This window comes from Streptopelia decaocto (assembly GCF_964273445.1).
Source record: "Streptopelia decaocto genome assembly, chromosome: 7".
Classification (NCBI taxonomy): Eukaryota; Metazoa; Chordata; class Aves; order Columbiformes; family Columbidae; genus Streptopelia; species Streptopelia decaocto.
This window is the reverse complement of record NC_138661.1, coordinates 57,224,235-57,249,785: the sequence shown is the minus strand read 5'-3', so window position 1 is coordinate 57,249,785 and position 25,551 is coordinate 57,224,235. Positions and strand designations below refer to the sequence as shown.

At 42.8% G+C, this 25,551-nt stretch overlaps 1 protein-coding gene across 2 annotated transcripts in view; it reads left to right on the top strand.

Moving 5' to 3' along the window:
* Positions 1-1,400: 1,400 nt before the first annotated feature.
* SCUBE2 (signal peptide, CUB domain and EGF like domain containing 2) overlaps positions 1,401-25,551 on the top strand; it is a gene marked incomplete at its 5' end in the record, with an annotated part of 44,073 nt that continues 19,922 nt past the window's right edge. Inside the window, 15 exons of one of the 2 annotated variants that reach the window (XM_082057487.1) lie at positions 1,401-1,518; positions 3,768-3,890; positions 4,320-4,445; positions 7,405-7,539; positions 13,249-13,374; positions 13,769-13,885; positions 14,756-14,845; positions 16,373-16,489; positions 17,345-17,467; positions 19,283-19,399; positions 21,832-21,954; positions 22,451-22,567; positions 23,159-23,245; positions 23,927-24,031; positions 25,131-25,286. In XM_082057487.1, the coding sequence (XP_081913613.1) occupies positions 1,416-1,518; positions 3,768-3,890; positions 4,320-4,445; positions 7,405-7,539; positions 13,249-13,374; positions 13,769-13,885; positions 14,756-14,845; positions 16,373-16,489; positions 17,345-17,467; positions 19,283-19,399; positions 21,832-21,954; positions 22,451-22,567; positions 23,159-23,245; positions 23,927-24,031; positions 25,131-25,286 (1,765 nt within the window). The remainder of the gene's footprint in view (positions 1,519-3,767; positions 3,891-4,319; positions 4,446-7,404; positions 7,540-13,248; positions 13,375-13,768; positions 13,886-14,755; positions 14,846-16,372; positions 16,490-17,344; positions 17,468-19,282; positions 19,400-21,831; positions 21,955-22,450; positions 22,568-23,158; positions 23,246-23,926; positions 24,032-25,130; positions 25,287-25,551) is intronic. The other variant, XM_082057486.1, reaches the window with a different exon arrangement.

Below are 25,551 nucleotides of genomic sequence, written 5' to 3'. Positions count from 1 at the left end.
ATTAAATGAATATTGGTCAAGTTCATTGAGGAACCTTGACTGGAAAGTGCTTAAAAAACATAACTTTTCTGTGAGGTAGCTTGTAGTCACATGCCTCAATGGGAGATGGCTTCTCTGTGCATTTGGGAAACTCGTTTGTAGAGACATCTTGGCTGATAGCCCTGGAGGAGAGGTGTGTGGTGTTCCTAAGTATGATTGTTTAGTTATGTGAACATGGAAACTGCCGAGGTCTTCATTCATTTATTACTTTCTGTTGGAAGGAGAAGCTTGGTCTGTGGTGTGGGGCTGGAGAATCCTTGGAGTGCTTAATGAGCAGCTTTATGCATTTATAGACGAGTTTGACTAAGACTGAAACTGTCCAGAAGATACAATAGGTTGTTTCTCATTGGATTTTAGAAGAGAATAACTTTGATCATTTCAAAAGCAATGAAGCCTGATGCTCCAGTGAGAAAGGAAAGTGGTAATTTATAGCTACCATTAAGGAAACAAAGACAAAGACTGAGGGAAAGTTTCACTCTGAAGATTTACTAATGTGTATAAACCACCCTTACAAGTAGAAATAGCTTGGTATTTCTCACAGAACAAAACAAAAGAGAAAAGGCAGCGAAATGGGGATGGGAGGGAGGGGTGGAAAAGAATACTGCCTGCTTTCAGCTTGCACCATGAAAGGTCAAACAACATTTAGGAAACTACAATTTCAGTGCATAATGGATAGGCCGCTTTTACCTGCCAAAGGAAGGACAGCTGTGAGAGATCCCTGGCTGGGAAAGGAGGTGGGATGGGGCTGATGGGGATGTTGTGGATCCTGATACAGCCTTTGGAGGGGGATTTCACATGTTGCAGTGGGGTGTAATTACTTGGTAAAAACTGTAATGTTTTATTTTTGAAGAAACAAGCAAGACTGCAGTTGTGTATATCTGGCTTGTGACAGGATGCAGGCATACACGATCTTTGCGTGGGCTTGTCTCTACTAGAAAGAGACCGTTTTATGGGCGCTCCAGAAAGGGGAGCCCCGGTTCAAATACACTTGCCGCTGGCACCCACGGTCTGCGTGTGAGGTATTTCATGTACCCTCAGGAAGCGTCGGCTCTCCGGGACATCTGTGTTTGGGGCGTTGTGCAGGTGTTTGAACGCCGGTGCGGTGGGTGGGTGCGCTGGTGCGGCGGATGGCGGGTTTTCATGTGGGATGGGGCGGATCGTGCGCCGGGGCTGCGCTCGTCGCCTCCGGGTGCCGCCGGGCGGCCCGCGGGGAGGGCAGGGAGGCCGGGGAGGGGAGGCCCGCCCAGCCCCCGCCGCCCCGCTCCCGCTGTCAGTGCGAGGCGGGCCGGCCGCCCGCAGACACCTCCCTCCGCCGCCGCCTCCTCCCGCCCGGCGGCGGCAGCACCAGCGCAGCCTCCGCCGCCGCAGCGCCATCGATGGGGTCCGGCGGCCGCCGCGGCGCGGCGGGGGCGCGGGCGCTGCCGCTGCTGCTCCTGCTGCTGCCCGCGCCGGGCGCCCCCGCCGCCCTGGCCCTGCCCGGTGAGTGCCGCCCGCCGCTCGCCTTCAGCCCCGGACAGCGGCTCCTCCGGGGCGCCGGGCGCTACCGGCTTTCCCCTCGGGGCGCCGGGCCATCGCTGCCGGGGGGCAGCGCCCGGGGCAGGGGGGCGGGAGGGTGAGGCTGTTCCCGAGGTGCGGCTGCTGGCGGAACGAGCGGGGAGCCTTTCCCAGGCCGGGGGTCGCTCCTCGCGGGGCGCTGCAGGCGCCGCTGGTGACTCTGAAGTGCCGGTTTGCAGGCGGTCTCGTCCGGGAGCGGGGCTGACCCCCGGGGGTAGGGCACCTGGTTGACGCCTCACCTTGGCCGAAGGAGCGGGGAAGTGAACTCTGCGGATATCAAGGCTTAATCTGCCTTTGGTGGCCGAGGAATAAACCCAGTAATTCTTCCTGCAGCCTCCTCCGCGTCGCCTTTACTGCCAAGTTTAAGGCTGTGATGTTTGCTCGCAGCCTCCCTCCTCCAGGGTCTCTCCTCAGCTCAGGCTACTGTCACGACATGAGGAAATCTCGCTCCCTGTGCCTACTGATTTTTTTCTAGCCTTCTTTGTGATGCTTCTGTATTCATTAACGCTGGGATTTTTTACTGCTGATCTTCCAAGCGCTGCAGACCATAGAGGGTGACTGTAAAAAGAAAACAGCAGAACGGCTGTTTTGCCCCTGGAGCAGGATCTCGCTGATGTTTCTGTGTCACAGCTTTGAAAGAAGCCCCCTCCCCGGTGTGTGCTTTTTGGCACCCCACCCCCGCCTTGTCGGGCCGGTGTGTCCCTCTGCTTCCCTGGCCCGGGCTGGCCGGGGAGAGCTCCGTGCACAGGGGTGCGCAGCCAGCGCCTGCGGCTGATGCCTCCGCCTGCCCGCTGGCTTCCCTTCCCCATCCTTTCCTCCTGCCCCGGCCACCCGAATCCCACTGGCTGGAGGCCCCTCAGCGATTCCCTTCACCCCTCCTTGCTTGACTTGCTCCCTCAATCCACTGCACCCCCATTTTTAATGGCTCAATTTTTCTGCTTGGAGAGGAAGCAGATTCTGCCGCTCTCTCCGGGTGTTTTCCACCTTCCCCTTGCTTCCTGGGGACTCCAGCGCTGTTACCGGTTCTGTGTGCACCTGAGAGCCAGGAGAGAGAGCACTGCTGCTCCGGCACCGGCTCTTTGCGTTGTTTCTCACTGCTAAACGCCATTAAGAGTTGAAACCAAATGAATATTTTGTGGAGTTGGCAACCGCTGCAGTACCTACAGGCATATTTTGTGATTAGGGGGGAAAAAAAAAATATATATATATATATATGAATGCTATAATTGTAAATGGGAGAGGTGCTGGCTGAAATTCCCTGTTAGAAAGTGATTCCTCCTATAAAAAGTGGCCGATTGTTCAAGGAGCCGCTTTCTCCTGCAATTCATCCTGTTATTTCAGGAGTCACTTTTTGTATGTGGGATGCTCCTTCTGCAATTCTTCCTTTTAGCCAGTTGCTAGAAATCTTCCCATATCCATGCTTGAATTCTCTTCTGCTGTAGGAAAAACTTCTGCTGATGTCTTCTGCTGCCTGTAACTTTTCTTCCTCTTCTTCTGTCTATACTTCTTCATCTCCAGGGCTTCCTCCTGTGCGTGTTTCCCTTTCTCCTCATTTTCTCTGCTCTGAAGTTTCCACCTGGATATTGTGCTTCAGTATGCTGTGCTTTGTGATGGCTGGCCAGGTGATTTGGCAATGCTGCTCACCACATACTATTATTATATTTTAAAAGTGGCATTATTTATAAATTATGCATCTGTTAATTGGTAAGTCTGCCTTTTAACATGTTGATGGTGACATGGAAAGTATATTTCTGTAAACTCTTGTTAGTTTAAAAACCATTGGGTTTCCTAAGGTTCATGTCACAGATGTGATCAAGAACTCTTTCAATAACTGTATTTTGTTAACCAGAAATATTACCAGTCTCTGATGAATCTGTGCAAAACTGTCAGCTAAATCTCGTGGAGGATGTAGCCCATAATAGATTATTTTGGATGTATTTATAAGTGGGTACAAAAGCTTAACACAAGCTTATTTGAATTGCATACAAATACATGTATGTGCAGGTAGAGCATTATACAAATTTAAGTTCAGGTGTATGTTTCTGTCCTGGCTCACAAATACATACAATGTGTGGTTGTGCACTGCCAGCAGGTGCTCAGCCCTGTGCCATCTGGTCAGTGATGTGCACAGGAGACGTGTCCTGTCCTCCAGGCCTGAATCTGTCTTTTCACAGATGTGGACGAGTGTGCCCTGGGGCTCGATGACTGCCACCCAGACGCGATTTGTCAAAACACCCCCAAGCTGTACAAGTGCATGTGCAAACTGGGTTACGCTGGTGAAGGGAAGAAATGTGAAGGTAAAGTGACCAAAGCATTATGCTCTGCCTGGGTCAACATGAGGTATTTCTAAAAAGAGCCGTTAAAAATAATTGCTTAGAACACAGAGGATGGTTTTAAATGAAAATAGTTACTGTTTCTTCACCTGAGTTACTTGTTTACAAAATCAGGGGCAACATCGTGTGGCTTTTGGCCTGGTAATATCACTTAATCTAATAGTTTGTTTAACCAGCAGACGTAAAACCGATAAAGGTAAAGCTAAAGGTAAATCTCGGGGCGTTTGTCACTCTTTAGAAACATTCAGCAAGCAACGCGTTAAGTATAGTCTATTTGCAAGACAATGATGATTTCGGACAGCAGTTGCTGCTCACATTTACGCAGTCTCATCTCTAGCTGTCCGTAATACTCAGGCAAGCATCCATCACATTGACTTTTCCTTTATTCCTTAGACATTGATGAATGTGATAACGACTTCAATGGAGGCTGCGTCCACGAGTGTTTCAACATTCCAGGCAATTACCGCTGTACTTGCTACGACGGCTTCATGTTGGCACAGGATGGCCACAACTGCCTGGGTAAGAAGTGTGTTCATGGACCTTGCAAGTGGTGATGCTGACATAACCCTTCGGCTGCACCCATGGGAAATGTGAGGGGATCTGTTGGGCTAAATCGGCTCAGCTAGAGAAGAACGTTAGTTTTGGACTAAGGAATTCCAGATACTGATGCATTGTCCCATTTTGGCTCTTTCTCCATCTATAAAAGACGAGGATAATTGTGCTGCATTTCTGTTAAGTGCTTTGGGTTAAAATGTGTGAAGGGCCATCTATTATTATGCCAAATGAGTTTGTGTAAGAGAACGTGTTATTATTGTCTTTTCTGTTCCCAAGTTAGTTTAGGATCAGTTCTCAGGTGTGTTTCTAGGTTTAGAAATCTTTACTACATCTAGAAGGTGTGGGCTTCTCACTCTGTGTCTGAGTGCTTCCAGACATGCAAAGTGTAAGGAAAGGACAATGAGGAGTGTGCAGGAGCTGTGTGTGATACAGGCTACTGAAGTACAGGGGGACTAAGCCGAATGCTTGGAGCTTCCCTGGGTGGTTAGTGTGAAGCAAAGTATGCAGCTTTGAAAATGTGTGAAGCTGATGAAGCCGTCCTGCTCCCGGGCCCCGCGCTGGTACCCTGTGTGGCTCTGCCCTGCGCTGTGGTACCTGTCCCATCTGCTTGTTCAGAGATGACTCAGTTTCTCTCTTCTGCTGCAGTGTGGATGTGCCTGGGCAGGCAGCCGTGCCCGTGTCAGCCAGAGGGAAACTCGCCTTCACAGCACAATTTCAAGACTGTAGTTATATTGGCTGGGTTATTTCCCATTATAGTGTATGGCATATCAGTTGGGGGATCAGACCGTCCTGGCCTGTATCTTCAGAAAAGCTCTGGAGTCTTCAGTGGGATTGTGTGGGGTTTCATCTGCTGGGAACTTTATGTGTCCCCAGAGGTGAACTTTGTTACAGTGTAAGCAGAGGAGAGGATGAAGTGACCAAGTTCCAAGTATTTCACTAAAGCAAGTAGAGAGGGAAGCAAAATATCTGCTGATGCTTCAAACTAGTAGGAAGGCCATCTTATTTTTCTCTAGTGCGTTTGTGTAAACACACAGTGGAGTTCAGCTGAAGTTACCACGAAGGGCTGAATGTGAACCAACACGTTGTCTCTTACAATGCCACCAAAGGGTCTGTTCTCTTTGTATCCAGTAGCCCCTCCAGAGCACACTTCAGCTGACTTGTTTGTGATCAGTAAGACCCAGACATAACTCAGACCAAAAGCTACCACGTGCTTTGTTACTGGGAAGCTACTCGGTATTGCATGACAGACTTTTTAAAGTAAAATAAAATGTCATTGACATACAATGAAGTTTTTACCACTGACCTGCCAATTTTGAGATGTGATGTAAACTTTAAATAAATATTTTGGCATGCAGCAAATTGGATCACATCTTCTCTTAATCTGTTTATTTACTTTATTCACGCCAGGGTTGCCCTCCTCTCACCCTTATTTTTGAAGATCTCGGCTGTGTGCCTGGGTTTAAGCCAAATAGACAATTACTTGTTGGAAAGAGATGATTTTTTGTAAGCTTTCCAAGGTCTGTAAGACAGAAACATCTGCTGGAGTTCAAATCTGTAGTTCTAAAGACTTATGGTGGCTGTTTATTCATGATTGTTTGCACATTCACATCACTGTAGAACTCTAAAATACTCAGCTTCTCTGTGATGGAGATATGTCAGCTGCTCCTTTTGCTACAGCAGGTCACATTCTTTTACATCCAATTGGCTTACTCATTGCCTTCAGTAGAAATTAAATCTGTTGTAATGCTATGCTATGCTTCTTACTAAAAGCCTTTCTCTTTCTCCTTTTTTAGAAGTCAGCTGTTTTATGCCAGAAATGCTACAGTGTTAAATTAAAAACATTGTACTTTTACCACAGGAACAATGAACAGAACAGGCAGCAAATACGGTTTTCCACATTAATTTGCAAATGAGACCAATGCTTGGCCTCAGCAACGTTTTCCTCTGTTTTTAAGGACTGAGCATATTAGCTTCCTGTTCAGAGTGGCATTTCTGAAAATTAAGATAGGAAAATTTTCTGCTGGTAGTGGTTACAAAAACCTGCGCTTATTAATGGGTAAAACTCCAAACAATTGGAGGTTGGGATGAGCATCCTGTTGTTCAGAGGATTAGATTAGCTGAAGTTTTTCTACTCTTTGTTTCTCTTGGTTATCTTGTAAGCAGAGCCTTTCTGTATTCTCTGGTATTGCGGAAGCTCTGAATATTGCAAAATCAACATTAAAACTACTTCTAGAACCTCTGTTCTTGTCCTTGACTGCAGTCAGGCAACACAGCAGCCTTGATGGTAAGTGGTGATGACCAAGAGATGAGGGAGGAGGATGATAAATGGGACTGAGCATCAGAACAGATGTGATATGTAAATTTTAGCTTGAGTGAAATAAGGAGCAAAGGATAGGCTTTAAGCTAAATTTATTTTGATGTGTGTATTATTCTTGTTCCACCTTCAATTCAGAATGGGAAGCTTTCTGGAAAAACACCTTTTACAGTTTGGATGAGTTTGGGGCCAAAGTTGTGCCCCACTGACCAAGACAGAACCACGTGTGGATGCTCAGCCTAGATGTGAATGTGCTGGGCTGCTGAGCGCTAGTGCCGTCCTGCTGCTCTGAGGGGCAGGGTACGCTCAGCTAGTTGGAGTGTGGAGCCCTGATTCTGGCTCTACCAGGGCTACTCTGCCTTAGTTGTAACCAGTAACTCTGGTTAGCTGGCTAATATTCCTTGGGAGCCCCGTGACTGGGCAAACTGTGAATAGGGGAAGAGCAGCAGCAAATATATAGTTTCCCAAGGGTGACAGCAAAATAAGAATAGACCAGCCTGGATGGTTACATGCCAAGGAGATATCTGTCTGTACTGCACATTGAGTGGCTGCTGCCAATATCATCATATTGGTGTACAAAGCTGATCTTTCTCTTTCACTCTCTTTCAGATACAGATGAATGCATGTTCAACAACGGTGGCTGCCAGCATGTTTGTGTCAACACTGTGGGGAGCTATGAATGTCGCTGTAAGGAAGGGTTCTTTCTAAGTGATAACCAGCATACGTGCATCCACCGCTCAGAAGGTACTGTTTGCTTCCCTCCAGGCACCACGCAGGAGCTTTTGACAGAAGCTGACTACAAAAACTCCAAAGCAGCTTCAAAACTGTCTTTAGGTTGAGTTTTTCAAAGCTGTGAAGGGTCTTGAAGTCCTCACTCCTTTTAAAAGGAGCAGTGTGTGAGGATCTTCTAAGTGACTTTGAAGCATCTTTACATCCCTTCTGCCCCTTTGATCCCACCTGTACGTCTGCAGTGTTGTGTTTGCTGAGGGCTGTGCTGCTGTAGTCCCGGTGTACGTTGTGCTCTGTTGTGCAGCTAAGCTGTGTCCTGATCCAGGGAGTGGCAACAAACGGTAGGACAGTGAGTTCTGACCATTTCCGTTGGCTTTAGTTACAGGGCAATATCTGCATTACCTTCGGATACCTTTTAGATTCCCTGGACGGTGTTTAGGTTTCAGCTAAGAGATTTATTGTTTGTCAGCCCCAAAGGTATTCAAATTGCGTTCTTTGTTTTGAGTAAAACCTTTATGAAGCGACCTTTGAGAGATCAGAGAGCTTTGGATATCTAACTAGACATCAGATTGAACAAAATTATTCTGGGTGCCCTTAGGGAATACTTTAAAGTGGTTGCTCAGATCAGGGATTTGTCCATTGAACTGTACAGTGAATATCTTACTATGAAGTATTGAAAGCTGCAAAACTTTCTTTAATCTAAGGCTTATCATTGGCATGACTATAAGAGGAATCTGAGCATGAATAAACATATCTCACTTTAAAAATCCCCATAGTGAAGAGATCAACATCTATAGACATATATGGCCATCCACAGATGGGTATGCTGAGGTGGCTGTCATCTGACGCAGCTAATTGATTTTTGTTTAAGTTAAGAATTTGTATTCTTGGCTTCCTGGTACTGGGCTTGGTCTCATGGGGGTCTGCTGGTGCATGGTGGTTCCTCAGGCCATTGCTCGGTTTGCTGCTGCAGGTGCTGAGGCAGGAGTGGGGCCGAGCGGGAAGGCTGCAGTGCTGGGACAACGCATTTCCCTTCATGTTTCCTTGCTAGCAGTGGTGTATGTTTGTGTGTGCGCATGGATGATGAATCTAAGGATGAAAATCGGTTGCTTGAATTCCTTGTCTTGTCTGATGCAACGGGATGAAAACCTTCCGACTCTTTATTCTTCGTTGCTGCTACTTAAGTATCTTTCCTGAAATAACAGCAACAGCATTTCCTGTTGTTCATATTTGTTCCCTAAATGGTACCTTTGGAGTTCTACCTCTGTTCTCTTATTTTTAAAGATGCAGTTAATGTCTTTTAACTTTTTGGCAAAGGTGGCCTTTTTTCCTATAATACCAAATTTCCACTTTTTTTTTTTTTTTCTTTGAAAAACAAGAGACAAAAAGCTGCCTTTTTCCCCTCAAAAAACTACTACATTAAATATATTGTTATGGATACCAGTATTATCAAAAAAGCTCTTACTGTTTTTGCATGAAATGTTTATTTTCTTTATACCGAAGTACAGAAACATTTGTTTTGTTTTTTTGAAAAGGCATTTTTTTCAGGTTATCACATTGTGATTCTTTCCCTCCCACCTCTCCTCCATTACTGTGTAGAAGTGCTCCATGGGATTCCCCTCTTTTCTTTTCCTTGGGTGGGCAGGTCTGTTGTAAGCTAAATATCATTGCTTTATCTTTCCCCTCACTTTGTTTTCAGCTTTTCTGCTCATCACTAGGTCTTCTATTCTCTGCCTTGTGTACACATCACTCGGTGGATGTGCTTTATTAATGCTCTTTTGAGACCTCACAGCATTGATCTAAACAGCATTTGGTACCTACTGCCCAGACCATCTATTCAGTTTTGCTTCTTATCTATAGTATAAGGGAGCATTTCCTTCTCCATCTCCCGGCGCATTTAAGAGGGTGTATACATTGATGCTTGAGAGACCTTCCTAGTAGTCTGTAATACTGGTCTTTATATACACAGAAAAAGAGTTGAGACAGGAGAAATAGAGGGACTTGGGGATGTTGTATTCCTTCTGTTTACCAGTGTGACTGGGGAGCCTCAGAGTCATCTGCCCTTTCAAGCCTAACTGCAATTATCCTCTGGGTTCCCTGTCACCTACTGGGACATGGGACTCAAGGCCTGGTAGTTATTAGAGCAGAGTTTCAAGTTGATTTTTCATCTGATATGACTGTGGTGGCCTGAAGCACAGGGGTGCTCTGGGGGGTGCTCAAACCACAGGAACTCAGTGTGTCTTGGAAAGATGTACACAATTCTGTTTGTTTCCTTGGTTGTCTGCTCCGAATGAGCTCTTCATCTATATGTGGGAGAAAGGATTTACTTTGGGTGGCTGTTAAAGTGGCTGGCAGGACAGCCATGCACATATAGCTTGTTCTGCTGTTTAACTTGTTCCATATTAGCGAATATAAAAATTTGAAGGAAAACAGAGTTTTTTCACAAGGAAATATGTAGTACATCCTGTGGTTGATGTGGATGTTGCTATGGATGACAAATCTTGCTACTCTCCCTTGTGGTATTTAATTCATAGCTATTTACTTGTTGGGCTGAATCAATGGGAGTGAATTGAACCTGCCACATTTAAAATCACTGTATGGACTGAAGGCTTGTGCACAGGGATCATCTCAGCTGTTGCTCTTAGACTCCTGACTATGGAGAACAGTCATAACTAGAAAGGTTTTTGAAAAAGTTGCCTTAACAAAAGGGTGTAGAAAGCGTGAAAAAAAGACAAATGCATTCCAGTTCCGCTGGCTGTGCTGATGGTCCTCACCATTTGGCTCTTAGAGGGTGCCTGTGAGAATCTCTGATAGTTCTTTGTACAAGTGCATCCCCTCCCTCTGTCCTAGTGAGTGTCTGTTTGAATGTGTCCTAAATGGAGCCTCAATGCTCTTAGCGGATTGGTGGTGATGTCCCTATGTCTTCTGTCTAAAAAAGACAAAGATTTAAACACAGATCATACATGAAAAAGATTAATTTAACTTGACATGATAGGAAAATACTGTGCTGGCTTTTTGCGAGTGCTCAGATCTTGCTGAGGTTTGCTGGATAACTTCACGAAGTCCAGTCACCAGAAAGGACTCACCTGGCTTGGTGTCCACGAGGCCAGGCAGGCGCTGGGTTCAGCTGTCTTGGCTGCGAGTGTGGCCATCAGGAGGCTCATCCATCCCAAGACACTTGTGTGTCAGTAGGGCAGAATCTCCTGCAAGAGAAGTTGTGTTTCTGGGAAGCACATGGAGGCATTTGACCAAAATTTGTTTGGGCTTTGGTTCTGGACCACAGTCTGTCATTGCAACAGCTCTGGAACAACGTAACCTGGCGGACTTTGTGTCCATGGAGGGGTTTGTAGTCACACAGCTTTTATGGTTTTACAGACGATTTTAATACAACCTAATAAAATGAGAGTGAGTAGGAATCTACCACCTATGGAAACAAGCAGCAGCTTCATAGTAAATGCTAGAATGTGTGGATGTATGTAGCTTCTGTCAAACACTCACTGTCTTTTGGGTCAGCTGGATTTTGGTGGGTTTGGTCACATTACCTTGTTACACAACTGATACTTTGTTATTAAAATGTGCCCTGGTTTGGGAAGTGCAGTTTGAGCTTTCTGTGGAGACCTGATTGAATTCTGCAATCCCAGAAGGAGTATTTAAACCGTTTGTCTGATCTCAGTGAACTTTACCAAAGTACCTGCTTGAAGAGTTTCCCCTTTGGTAGCTCAATAGAGACAAAAAGTCCCCCAAACTTTGTTAACAGAAACTAAGCTGCTAATTCTCTTAATGCTTTCTAACATCTCTGACCTAACAGACCAAACCATGTTGCATACTTAAGAACAGAAGTGTCACAAAAACACAAGAGTTAATGAGGCTAATTTGTGGCCTAATAGCTTGTTCCGTTCCTTGACTGACAGCACAATAAGGGATGACAGCTTTCATGTGGGCTCCTTGGGCATCTGTGTGCTGCGGGATTTAAGTACAATTGTCTTGTTAGACTTCTACTGAGTCCTCACTGTGGGAAAAGAACCAAAAAGCCAGTAGAGCAGAATAATCTAGGCTCTGCAATATCCATTCTTTTGTTGCTTAAAGCTGTCTTAGTAGAGAAAGGGTTCTGTAGCTTGTGCTTCAGATGGCAAGAATAGTCGTGTGCAGAGCAAGCACCTAATTGAAGTGTAGTGGAATAATGGTGACAAGCTGATCTCTGCTTGCCAATACAGTGGTTTTGTTTCATTTAGTAATAAAGCTGCAAAAAGGTGCAGGTTTGAAAAATACGTAGAGTGTGAAATGGTTCATGCAGTCCCTTTTCAGCAGCATGGCCACCCTTTCATTCTCTGTCTGTGCATCTCTTCAGCTCAGTAGAAGTTCACTGAGGCAATGTGGGATAAGCCCTTGCAGCCAAATCGTGTTACTCCAAGTCTTTCAAATGAAGTGTTCTTGCCAAGAGGAAAGAGTGTTTTGGTGTGACATGTCCTACCAAAGTCAAGGCAGAGCATTTGATGACAAAGGTGTGTTCTCAGTGTACCTGAGGAGAGAATTCAGTTGTATTCTCTCCTAATTTTGTCACAGTGTAGAAGACTTTAGCAAAAATCTGTGGTGTACTGTTAGAAGAAAAAATATCCTTTCAATTTGATCTCTTGATTCCATTTGATAACTCAGCCAGCAGCTGTGTAGTTTAAAGTTGTGTGTGTACAAATTATGTTACCATCTTCCCAATGACAAAGGCATTGATTTAGCTGAACGATGGGGCAAGGTGAAAAATTTTTGCAATAATTAATTCTAGAAACAATTCCTTCCTGTTTAATTGACTTTAACTTTTTGCAAAGACCAGACAAGACACTCTGGCAGTCATTGAGTTCTAGTGCATGAACAGCTTGTAATAGTCAGAGACAAAAATGAAAGGATGTTTTTAGGAGATGCACCAAAAGGAAGGAAGTAATGAGTGTCACCTTGCTTTTCCATTTGGTTAAAGTAAGCACTGGCACTGATTTCTGTCCAGCTGGGAAGGTGTGTGGAAATACAGAACACTGTGATAGTTCCTAGTGGGGTTATTTTGGGAAGTATTTATTGGAATCACACACACACACAAAGAAAACAAAATGGGTAACAAAAAAAAGAGAATTGACATACAGTCTGTGTACAATCTGCATGTCTACCTGGTCACAACTTGGGCACTACTAAGGTAGGTTATGACTTTGGGAATCTGTTTTGTAGGCCAGGAATTGGAAAAGGGGTGACTTTTGTGACTGTCCGTCTAGGCGTTCCTGTGTCAGGTGGCTACTCTTTTAAGCAAAGAAATAAGAACTTCACTTTAGGCTCTGGTCTTGCCAGATATCAGCCACCTTCCAATTTTTATCAAAGAAATGAGTCATTATAAACACTGGTATAAAGTGAGGGCGAGAACACAGATGCTGTACAAATCTAGGGATGTTGCTTTTCCTTGCAGTCAAAGAACATGGGCATGGAAAAGATCACAGATGGAGAAACCTCAGGGCCATTGACTTCGCAGGATTAGACTTTCTGCCCTTCCTGTCTGTCAGCTTATAATTGTTAACACTGTAGGGTCTTCCCAGAAGCAGCAGGCTGTTGTCTGTGTGTATATTGACCTGACTTTATCTGACTGCTGCCTGCACACAGAGATGCTGAGGATTTGTACTGAAATGAGTTTATCTGACTGCTGCCTGCACACAGAGATGCTGAGGATGCTGATGCACTTGTCCTGTTTTGCAGAAGGCATGAGCTGCATGAATAAAGATCATGGTTGTGCCCACATCTGCAGAGAAACACCCAAAGGAGGAGTTGCCTGTGAATGCCGACCAGGATTTGAACTGTCCAAGAACCAGAGGAGCTGTATTTGTATGCAACATTCTACATATGCTTATGGTTTCCCAAACTGAAAAAATAGTGTTGTGTTAGCAGTGATATGGGATTTGGTATGTTATAGCTAAACTGGGGTCGCACGCCTAAATTGTGTGCATTTGGGTTAAACTAGAATCAGTGGCTTGGCTGGACACTGTCACACCACTCTATTGGTTGCTGAAGTGTCTGTATTTCAGGAGTTGTGCCATTGTTCGTAATGGTGGGAAGTTCAGCTCCACAAGAGCGATCTGCAGTGTTTCAGTCTCACAGGGTTCCTCAGGAAAGGGGAGTGTTAGGATGGTATATTTGATGGTCAAATGGAGACAAAGTTGCACACCGTCTTTCAAAGATGCTGCATGTATTTGTGAGATGTAACATATTTTCTTCCTAGTAACATGTAATCATGGAAATGGTGGCTGTCAACATACCTGTGATGATGCTGATAATGGGCCTATTTGTGGATGTCACCCCAAGTACATCATGCATGTGGATGGCAAAACCTGCCTGGGTCAGTATACAGTGGAGGGAAGTAGTTTTTTGTTGGTGACTAACGCTGGAGTGGTGTGGTGCTGCTGTGTGTGCATGATTAATGTTCCTTGTAATAGTATGGCTAGAAAATGTCAAGGAATCCAAGCTGAGAAACCTGCTAATTCGTGTGTGAGTTGGTTGGGTCCAGGAAGCTTATGCTTTCCTATGTAAGTAGCTACCTAAGCCTGTAATGGTCACTGGTTCCTCTGAAGGACAAGGCCTATAACTAAGCAAAGAAGATTCCCATCCCTCTAGGATATTTTTGGTTCAGTTTCTTGTATAGCATAAGCCAGAGAGTGTAACCAAGCAGTACATCTGCTAAAACCAGAACTCTGAATTCAATTAAAATACAATTTTTGCAAGGCAGTTATCCAGTAAAGAAAGCACTTAAGATTTATAAACTTCTTCCAGTTTCTGGAAGAGTTTGTTGTCTGTTGATTGAAATCAAATGCTCTGATAGAGTAAGTGTCTGGTCCTTGTATTAGTCCATGATAGGTGATGATAATGTGTCTTAACAGAACAGTTCATAACAGTTCAATTAGTTCTTTCGTCTTACTGCTGTTCACCTTGTTCGCAGCATGGCTTCTGTTTTGTTAAGAATACTGAAGCAAACATGAGTCATAAGGAAGAAAAAAAGCCAAGTATTGTCATAATTTTGACTGAAGAGTCTTCATGGTTTTCATTATTGCTTTCTTGTTAAAAACAAAAATAAAAAGTCTGCCTGGTCAGTTCCAACAGTCTGATAATTCAGCACGCATTGCAGCTGTTGCCGTGTGTGTACATATTGGAGATCAGATGAGGCTTCTGGTCAGGGCACCTTTACTCATTTGTGTTTTTATGTTCCTTACAGAAAGGGAAGAGGCTGCTGTTGAAGTTTCTGAGGGAAACGCTACAGCAGGAGCTGATGTGGACAAGAGGGTGAAGCGACGGTTACTTATGGGTAAAAAGTGCTTATCCAAAATAATTTTGCTGTTTGTTGAAACCTTTTAGATTGAAGTTGGCTTTTGTTTGGTTGATTGTTTGGTTTTTTTTTTTTATTTTTGGTAACCATCATAGTTCTGAGCTGAATTCTGCCTGAGATGCTCTACTCCCTTTAAGGAAATAATATTATTCCATAATGTATAAGAAACTACATACATTGTGATGGTCAGTAGGAGGTGTCAAGAACTTGCCCTTGAAGTAGTACGTGTTTCTATGGTTCTAATTCGTCATGGGAATGCAGTATGTTCCCTTCTGTGCTACAGTTTTCAGCAGGTGATTGTGGAGGAAGCACTGCTTTACCTGCTTCTCTTCAACTGAAAGTCTGCTTCTGCACAGAACGGCGCAGTGGTAGATTGTATCTGGAAGGGCATGTTCTATCCTTGTATCTAGAAAGATACAAGGCCATCTTATTCTTCCTAAAGGTGTTCGCACCTGGCCCAGAATGCCAGTCTCTGAGCGTCTGTCGCTACTGGGAAAACACTGGCATGAGGAATGTTCATTGAGAAGTATAGGGCTATCTCTGAGCTCCTGAATTAATATTTAAGCATCTAAATGAATGGCCTCATTTTCAATAAAAACAACGTTTCTGTGGGAAGAGGAAGAAAGAAGAGGCACTCCATCTTCAAGTGGAGGTTGGACACAGCCTCCCAATATTGAATGTGAGATGAAAGACTGAGGGAATAAACCAATAAAGGTCTCAAAACTTGATGCTGCAGAAAACTAGGAGACAGAGCTAGAAAGAGAGGATTTAAAAAAAAAACAGATGTGGAAAATGATCTTTGCAGCTCTCTGAATCAATATGTGCTGGATAAAATTGCATTTGTCCAGCCAGTGAAAAGGTTATTTGAGGTGGTTAGGCCAACTACAAGAGCATGAATGCAAAAGGCTGAGTTATTTCTGTTTAGTTGGATATGAAGAACTGTATTTTAGGGATGTTCACTAAAAAGGTTTGGTGAGATTTGGACATCGTTTACATAGGGGGAAGTTAGAGGAACACTGGGGTTGAGATGGCACCTGAGTTAACAAGCCTGAAGGAACGCTTAGTGTGGATGTAATCCACCATGACTTGGGAGCACAGGTAGCACATGAAAGGTGTGGTGGAGTGATTTAAGAAAACTGGTTTAGTAGTGCTGAGTGTAACCAGGTGTCTGAACATTGGTGGGAAGTGTGAGAGGATCAGCCAGGACTGAGTGTTGGCATAAGGAGACAGACTGACAGGAGTAGATTCATCATCAAGGAGTGGGGACTTGTGTTTAAGGTGAGAATATCCAGAGAAAATATGTTAGTTTGTTGAGTCTGCAAAGAAATGGATCTAGCTGAAGCAGGGATTTTGCCAAAACACGTATTTAGTAGTTAGTTGCTCACGTATGCTAGACTAAATGTAGCTGAATAGCAGTGCTCCTGGGTCTGTGCCTTGTATCACATGATGCTTCTTGTTACCATTATAATATCCATAAGCAAACTTCAACTTTGTCTTGTTGGCTAGAAACATGTGCAGTAAATAATGGTGGCTGTGATCGTACGTGTAAAGATACATCGACTGGAGTTCACTGCAGCTGTCCTGTTGGATTCACACTGCAGTTTGATGGGAAGACATGTAAAGGTGAGTTTTATCCTCATGGACATGTGCGTTCCAATACCTTGCTGCAAGGTGTTCATCTGCAGATAAAGGTAATCCAGTGTCCAGAGGAAAGCCAGTGTGTAGACACATGGTTTCCATCGCATCAGGTGCATCATGTGCAGAGAATCCCTGCTGCTCTGCTCCCCTTTTCTCCACTTGCACCCCTCCTGCTAAGATGGCCTCATTTTTCACAGGTGAGGGAATCAGAGCAGTTTATAAGTAAATATCAGTGTGTGAACAGGGATGTGTGAGTAGAATTATTTATACTGGTCCTAACAGCTCTAACGAGAGTACTGGAAAGGAGTGAAGAGGCACTTAGGTTGTACATTAGAATACATTTTCCAGTAATTAGATGTTAAGACTGTTCTGCTAGGCAAAAAAGATGGAATCCCCACACCTGAGTCAATTAGTATTAGATAAAGAACTCACTCTGATGTTGGCATGAAAATGTCAGGGTAGCTGGGGAAGTCTCCTCTGTCTGAGATTTCTTAGGAAGAGGAAATGGAGAGAATCCTTAAAAAACTAAAACCTGTCAGAAAACATTTCAGTCAAAGCATTTCCAAACAGAACTTAGGAAAACGGTCTTTTGTGAATACATATACCCACATGTAACAGACATCAATATGTTAAATGAAAGCAAATAACAGTCATGGGGCTGAATGGGCCAGATCATTCTTAAGAGCTGGATCTGATCTTCCTTAAAATTTGTAGCAGTCTCACTAGATTTTGTTTCTGGGCTTCTCTAGCCAATTGGACGTGACTGTTTTCTTGATCTGGCAGTGGAAGTATGTCGAATGTACTGTGCTTATTTGCTGAAGCACTTTTTTTTCGTTACAGATATTGATGAATGCCAGTCCAATAACGGAGGCTGCGATCATTTCTGTAAAAACACTGTTGGCAGTTTTGATTGCAGCTGCAGAAAAGGATTTAAATTATTAACAGATGAGAAGTCTTGTCAAGGTATGTGCACTGGAAAGGCAATAGAAGTAGAACAAATCAGTGTGGCTTGGACATCTGCTACAATGATGAAGTGATAATAGACTCCAGAGTAATTTCCATGCCTCAGGTGTGTTTTTTTTCCTTAAACAGCTGTTGAGTTAATATAGTTGGCTTGATACTATTGTCAGAGGCAAGTTTAATGGCACAGTGAACTATTATCTCGAAGTGACAGAGAGAGCATCATATTAAAAAGCTCTTTATGAAGATAATGGTTCCCCTCCACTCTATTAAATGATCTTAAAATAATTTACAGGGGAAAACAGACAATACCTCTCTGTCCATCTTACTGACTAGCTCACCATTACAGTGATTTTTTTTTTTTTTAATGGGACATTTAGGTGCCATGAGTTCATTATTTAAAGAAAAAAAATATAGTGTGATCTATGAAAGTATAGGCCTGTAGACGGACTAGTGGAATCACTATTCCCTAAACGTCATAGAACATTTGATTTTTAGGATGACATGGATTTCTCCTGAGAGACTTACAAAGCATATTTACTTTTCTGTATAACGGTTTGTACATATGGAGGTAGAAATCTTGTTTAAGCTCTTAAATACATTAAAATGTAAAGATCAAAATGGTCTGTGTTTTTGGAAAAGCTACAGTATGAAACAATATAAAGCAAATCAGTCAACTGGGGAGGTGAGTAATTCCATTTCCTAGACATCCAGCTGACATTAATGATGAATTTCAGAAAGCTGAACTGACCAACAGAAAACAATTTTCACCTGGGTTTTTGGTGTATTCTTATCCTTTTAAAATCAGACAAAGAAGGACAAGTATTTCTATGAAACAACTTACTATAAAATCATAGATAAGATTTTCAAGATAGTTTGTAGGTTTTTAATGGAATCTGTTTATGAATGTATTTTAAAGACTTGCATCTCTCTTTTGTCCCTGTCACTTCTATTACTTCCCCTAGATTTTTTTTTTTCAAAAGTGATATCTTGAATTGTACCAGAGCCCAAAAAAAGAATAATGTAATGTGTCAGTGATGTTGCTGTGAACTTTTTTGTGTCTTTCAACATTCTTAGATGGAATATATACTATCACAGAAGCTTTAGGTGCTTTGGAGGGTATAATAAACATCTGGGCCCGCAGAAAGTGATGGGAATTTTACCTTTCAATTAGCTGAGATTGTGATCAGGCTATTATACAGATTAAGCTTTGCAAAGAAGAAGTGCGCAAAGTGATTGTAACGCCAAAGAAAACTTTCATTGGAGAAAAAAGATATGTCAGCAGCATTTAGAGACAGACATTGAAGTCTAAACATACAGTATAATGGAAAAAAATCACTAAAATATTCCAGTCATCTGTCTGTAGGTGTATCTCGGAGAGCATGGTGGTTTTCAGCAGGCTTAAATTGGGCACTGTGTATTCATATAGAGTTTAAAATGTGGGAGAATGAGGGGAAAAAACAAAGGCAATACTTTATTTTGTAAATCTATTTCTGCAGACCTTATGTAGACTTTTCTTAATGAAATAAGAGTTTTGTTGGCATTCTTTTCTCCCATAGAAGAGAAATAGTTTATGTTAAACACAGTTGTTAAAAATATAGCAGCAGTTTTCGTGTTTGCCAAGAAAAAGATGTTATTTTTTGGCAAACTAATTCTTCTTTTAAAAGTTGCAATTTCATAATGCTACATTATTTGAAAGAATTAAAAGAATTTGCTTAGTTTACATAAACCTGCACATCTCTGTGTCCAACTTTGTTAGCTCATCAGTGCTCCCTTGTCAGGCTGAAAGATGCTCATGTATCCCTTTAAAACTTGCAGACATTGATGAGTGCTCTTTTGAACGGACGTGCGACCACACGTGCATCAATCATCCAGGCACCTTTGAGTGTACTTGTAACAAAGGATATGCTCTCTATGGCTTCACGCACTGTGGAGGTGAGTTATAAAAAGATACAGCAGGCTGTGATGATAGTGCTGATGCCACAGGGCTAATTAGTGTCTGTGCAAGACACAAGCCTGTGTGTATGTAGCGGGTGTATAGAAGAAATATTACTCTTTCTCATGATAAGAAGACACAGCAAAAGTAGAAACTAATCCTGCTTATTTCTGTCCTTACTCAAATGGTTTTCTCTTCCCAGCCTGCATCCAGAAAGCACCTGTGACTATTAGAACAAACTGACGGGTATGAAAGCCATAATTTGGTAGACTTTTCACATGCGGAAGTCACATTGACTTCCATGAAAAGTTAGTGGAACAGGACTTAAAGAACAGGAAGCTCTGGATGACTTAGAAAATGATGATTTTGAAGGCTGCCCTTGTGCATATGTCAGATCCTCATGTGATGTAGAATTTAGCTGATGTAGTACCACTGATTTACATTGGCCAAGATTAATACTCTCAAATCTTTTACATCTTTCCTGCAAGAAAAGTTAAAAAGAAATGTTCACAGAAGCTCAATATGTGTGAAGTACTAATATTTCTGGCACAAATTCTCAGAGTTAACATGAGGAAACATGAATAACTGGACACTAAGTGGAATTAAACCTGTTATTTGTATAAGCTCTAAGCAAGATGTTACTGACTCCATATGCTTACTTAATTCTTAGTAAGACCTATTTATTTCTGAGGCAGAATGAGCACACTTGAACTTGGAGATAACAATTCAGTGATCTCTGTGTGCGTGATCTGTTTTAACCTCTGTCTCTAGAAAGTCTGCAAAGAAGATTACAGGGCTACAACATCACTGTGTTTTATCCTGATGAACAGGGAAACCTTTCTGGAGGTGAAGTAACACTGTTCATGTGTTCTTCTTGCTAAAAGTCTGTTCCCATGAATTCCTCTGCATTTATCAATTTCTTTTGGCCACGAATGGGGGGAAGGAACTGCAATTTTGCTGTTGGCTGCTAAGTGTTCTCTTCATATCATACTCCTGTGCAGAAGATGTTAATTCTTGTACCATAGCAAGTGCTTCATTTACTGACAATCACAGACTGTGCCAAAGCTGGTGGGATGCTAAGTGTACTTTTTGTGACCTATATGGGAGAAGTCAATAAGTGCTGGAGATAACAGGTTGCCACTGTATGCAGCATCCTAACAAAAGGTCAATGAAAACCAGAGATTTGGGCTGCTTTGGTGGTATCTTAGGCAGCAGAACCAGTTAAAGTGTTCCCTGCTTTCTCCATTATTCCTCTGCTGCTCATTCCTATCTCTGCTGTCTCAGTTCTGTTAGTAGTGTGTTTTTTTCCCTGAAATCAGCCCAGTTTTGTAATCTGTTTCACAGTGTTTTCTACCAAATTTTTACCTGTCTAGATGGGGGAACAAATGATTAGGGAGAGCAGTGACAAAGCTTGTCCTACTGTTGAGAAAAACGTCCGTAGAAGTGGGTTCCCTCAGTTGCACAAACTTTCTGGGACTTGCAAGAGATTTTTTTGGTGGTGGATTTCTAAATTTATGTATAATTGCCATGAGGCTTCTGGAGATAAGTGAAGCTGTCATCGGGATGGATCTGAGAAGCAGAGACAGAGAACTTTGCATTTCGCTTTGTTTTGAAATTCATGAGATTCCTGTCGGCCCATTGCTGCGGCCAGTCAAGGTCCCTCTGAATAGTGGCACAACCATCTGGTGTGCCAGCCCCTCCTCCCAGTTTTGTATCATCTGCGAACTTGCTGAGGGTGAACTCTTGTCCCACCATCCAGGTTTAATGAAGAGGATAAATAGTATTGGCCCCAGCGTTGACCCCTGGGGTACACCAGTGTTGAATGGTGTATTCTGCATCAGCGTGCAAGTTTGCACCAAAGGCAGTATGTTGTGTTGTCAGGAGTTTCTCCTCCTATTGGCATTTATTAGGTGGGGCACAGCCTCGAAATTTGGTAATTGGCCAAAAGGAACAATGATGATACAATGGTATTATTTGTCCACATGGAGTCAAATAGTGTTCCACAGCAGTTGTATCTATCTGAGCACGTTGGAGGATTTATCAGTATGAATCCTGTCCATGTCATCTGCCTTTATTCCAAGTTAAAAATATTAATTTAATTAACCAGACACAGTGCAATGCAGATTTGATTTGTTCTCCTTTTCTCTGAGTTTATTTGTTATCATATTGCTGAGGCTGGATATTTTTTTAATTATGTGGTTTAAGGACCTGCCTAACACCTCCCCTCTGACAACATTTGACCAATGTTGACATTTATCAAAGGATTTCCATTAAAACAAAACTATTTCAAGGTGAATGTCCAGATAGCATTCTCAAAATCTTTTCAAAACCCTAGTAAGCCATATTTGTGTACATGTTTACCTACCAGACTTGGAGTACAAAACTTTGGCAAGAGTAACTTTTAAAGAGTATTTTTACCTTTCCTCTGTAGATATTAATGAATGTAGCGTCAACAATGGTGGTTGCCAACAGCTTTGTGTGAATACGCTGGGAGACTATGAATGCCTGTGTCACTCCAACTACAAATTACACTGGAATAAAAAGGATTGTGTTGGTAAGGTGCCTTGTAAATACATTTCTACTCCTGATGTGTCTGATGTGATTATAGCCAAATCCGAAAAACCTGATCTGTCCATTTAAGTGGTAAGAGCCATCATTCCCAGTATTCCACTTAACCTTTTAGTCAGGCATGATGGTACTGATGTTGAAACTGATAAAAACAAGCAAAAAAACCCTAGCCAAAAACAGGAGATACTTTGAGGGATTTTGATGCTTTCTTTCCTGTGCTTTTATCTAGCTCATTCTTTCTATTTCCCTTTGTCTTCTCTGCATGAGAAGGTTTGCTGATGATAGCTTTACCTGAAAAGAAATTACTTATGTTGTGTGGTCTTCCAGTGACTTTATTTTGCTTTGATTTTCTGTGTAAATAGCATATTAATTGTGTTGGTGCTCTGAGGTACCACCTACAAAAGCAGCTGCATGCCAGTTTACTAGTAGGGTGTATGTAGATGTTTTACTTCTCCTGTGAGTATTTGTTTTATCCTATTTAGAGACAAAGGGTCTCTTGCCTGATAATATGTCACCCAAGGTATTGCTGCACTGCATTAAGAGTGGTGGGAGCGATAGATGCTTCTTAAGCTGCTCTTCGGATGTCCAGGTATTTTCTGGTAAGTCAAAACCAACAAAACCAAACATGATTCTGTAGAGAGTGTAAGAGTAGCAAACTTGCTAAGCCTCATGGAAGGCCCAAGAAGTAGACAATCAACAGGGGCCTTTCTTTCACTATAGATAAAGGGCTATATCCAGAAAGCCCCCCCTTTATTTTACAACCAATCTACCCTCAGATTCCCTTCTCATGACAACTGTCTTTTGGAAGCTGGGGAGGACGGGGCAGAATTCTCTGTGCTCCCTGGGCCATTCCTTAATTGGCCCTGAGAGCTGCTGCTGAATGGGGTGAAGGCATTCCAGCCCTGCGTGGGGCCGGGGGTTTTGCCTGCGCAGCCCCTCCGCCCCACAGGACACAGCGCACAGACGCGGCCAGTCCTTATGGGACAGATGCTGCTTTCTTCCTGAACCCTTTAAATTGCTTAGAAAGAGACAGCCTCCAATGTGGGGTATTTTATGAACAGCATTACAGGAGAAAGGTGAAGGCAATGATGCTGATCAACAAATTAAAAATGTCTTTTATACTACAGGAGTCTTCAGTCTGTGCACAGTGCCTGTCTCTTTACTCTCTGTCTGTATGGTCTCTCTGTTAGGAACACAAGATGCCTACAGCCTCACCTGTGGCAGGTCATCTCAGCTTAAGAAAAAGCAGCAAAATACAAATGCATCCAGCTGGCTGGGTAAATCACTAGATTTACTGTTGCATGATTTGACTGATTTCTTTTAATAGGTAACTGTGAAATAAGGATGTTTCTGTTGACTTTGTTTTCTCTCTCCGTTATGTTTCATCTGTTTATTCTTCCTTGTGATTACAGTTCATGATTACTACAGGAAATTCTGCTTTTACTACTTCATCAACATTACTCGAACTAAAACTTAAAAAGAAGGAGAGGAGCAATGGTCCCCAGTAAAATAAACAGCTAGGCCAGGAGCATTATTCCTCTTTTTTAGATATCCAAACCAGGCAGTAATGACAACATACAATATGTTTAGGTTTAGCTGTTGGACAGTAAAGTTTAAAAAGCATTTCAGGTTAAATAGATAAGAGGTGCTATTTTATACAGACATAAACTACTTTCTGAACTGGTTTGGGGTATCTCCTTCAAATTCAGCTAACCTTTGTTTTATTTACCCAATAGCAGATCTGGACTTAGTCTCATTCTTTTTCTGCTTTTTCTTTTTTAATGAAATCTAACACACTTTGTTCCAATTCCAGTTGTGAGCCAACTTCACAGCAGGAGGGAGCTGGCATCTCTAGGTTTCTGTGATTACTGCTTTTTTGCTTTATATCAGCATTATGATGTGACATTAGGGTTATCTGTTCCTTTTTAAAAATAACATGTGATTGTTTCTTCCTGAAGATACTTCAGCCATCAAGATAAGCGTAACTTTTAAATTAAATGAAGGAAAATGTAGTTTGAAAAAAACTGAGATGTTTCAAGAAGGTCTGGAACAGATGATACCAGGTATGAATGTAAAAATGCAGGTAAGCAGGTTAGAGCCATAGCTCAGGGGTTACTAATTGCTTTCCTGATATGAAATACATCATAAGTGAAGCACAGAGGACTGCAAACTTTCTGCTCTCCACATGTCCTCACACTCCTTCCCAGCCATCATTCTTGCAATAGTTATTTCAGACCACAGGACTTCCCTGTGACAGCCTTACAGTCTTGATAGGAAAACCCTTCTCCTTTTTTGTTTGTACCACTGCCAATAAATTCTCAGCAAAACCAACCATACTTTTCATTCTCTTGATTTCTTCCTTTCCTTTCTCTCTCTATCCCTTCTTTCTGTTCTTTATTTTCTCACCTGCTCCTTTACTGTCTGATGCCTCAGTGAAGTGTCTCCTGGCCTTTTATGTTGACTCTATTGCCAAAGGGTTATTCCTCTTTTCTCTTCCTTTTATACTTCAGCAGCCCCAGATGGACACAGTGAGGTCAGCTCTTCCATCTGTTCCAAGGCAGAAAGTATAGCCTGGGAATTTACAAAGCCAGCAGAAAATGAGGAGTACATTAAACACACAGACACACACCACACAACAAACAAAAAACCACCAGGGGCTAGGGGAAGAAGTCACTAACAATATAGTCAATCAGCACATCAGTTTGGTTGCCCTTAGAAGAGCAACAGTGAGAAACTACACTAGATGCTCAGTGAAGAGTTGTATACTCCAGAACCAGTATTATTCTGGGTGTTTTCTGTAACTAAATCTGATTTCCTCATTGAAACCTTGAAAACGGTCTCCAAGTGTCCTGCGTACACAGCCACTGCTTAATTTAAACACCGATGTAAGCTAACCAGTTTTTCACAGGTTCATGTGAGTGCCCAATTTTTGCCCTCAAGTAGCCTGCCCAGTGCAGGCAGCATCACGCTTTTCAGATGTGTTGCACGGTGCAAAGGGAATTCATGAGAACGTGCTGGCAAAAGCCAGGGGGAGCGGGCTGGGCACTGAATGGTGCCTCAGACCCACTGCAGTGCTACAGTCTCATCCCAGCTGTATGGGATGATGTATGTTCCATGACATAGCTGGCCAAGCTGTTGCTTCCTTTAATTCTGTTCATACAGAGAGACATAATTCCGTAATGGAGAGCTTCCACTATGTAAACCTAACGTGCAGCTCTGGCAAGAAAGTTCATGGAGCCCTCAGTAGACTGACAGCGACTAGAGAAATTTTTGTCACTGCGGACTTTGAGCTTGAAACAAGCCGAAAGGAGGTGACAGGTTGGTTGGAAAATAATCCAAGGTGCGGTTTGAAGCTTCTTGCCATTTGCTCCTTGATTTCTGTATTTTTCACTTCTATCTGTATGCAAAATGATAATAAAAAGTATCTCCTGTTTTGCAATGACTTTTACTGTTTAAAAAAGGCTGAGGGGGTGGGGGTAGTTTCAAAGATCAAAGAGCTGCCCATAGATTAAAGTCTTGTGGTCTGATTAATTTTCTTCTGACTTGGAGGTGTTTTCCTCAAGGATTTCAGACTTGTTCACAG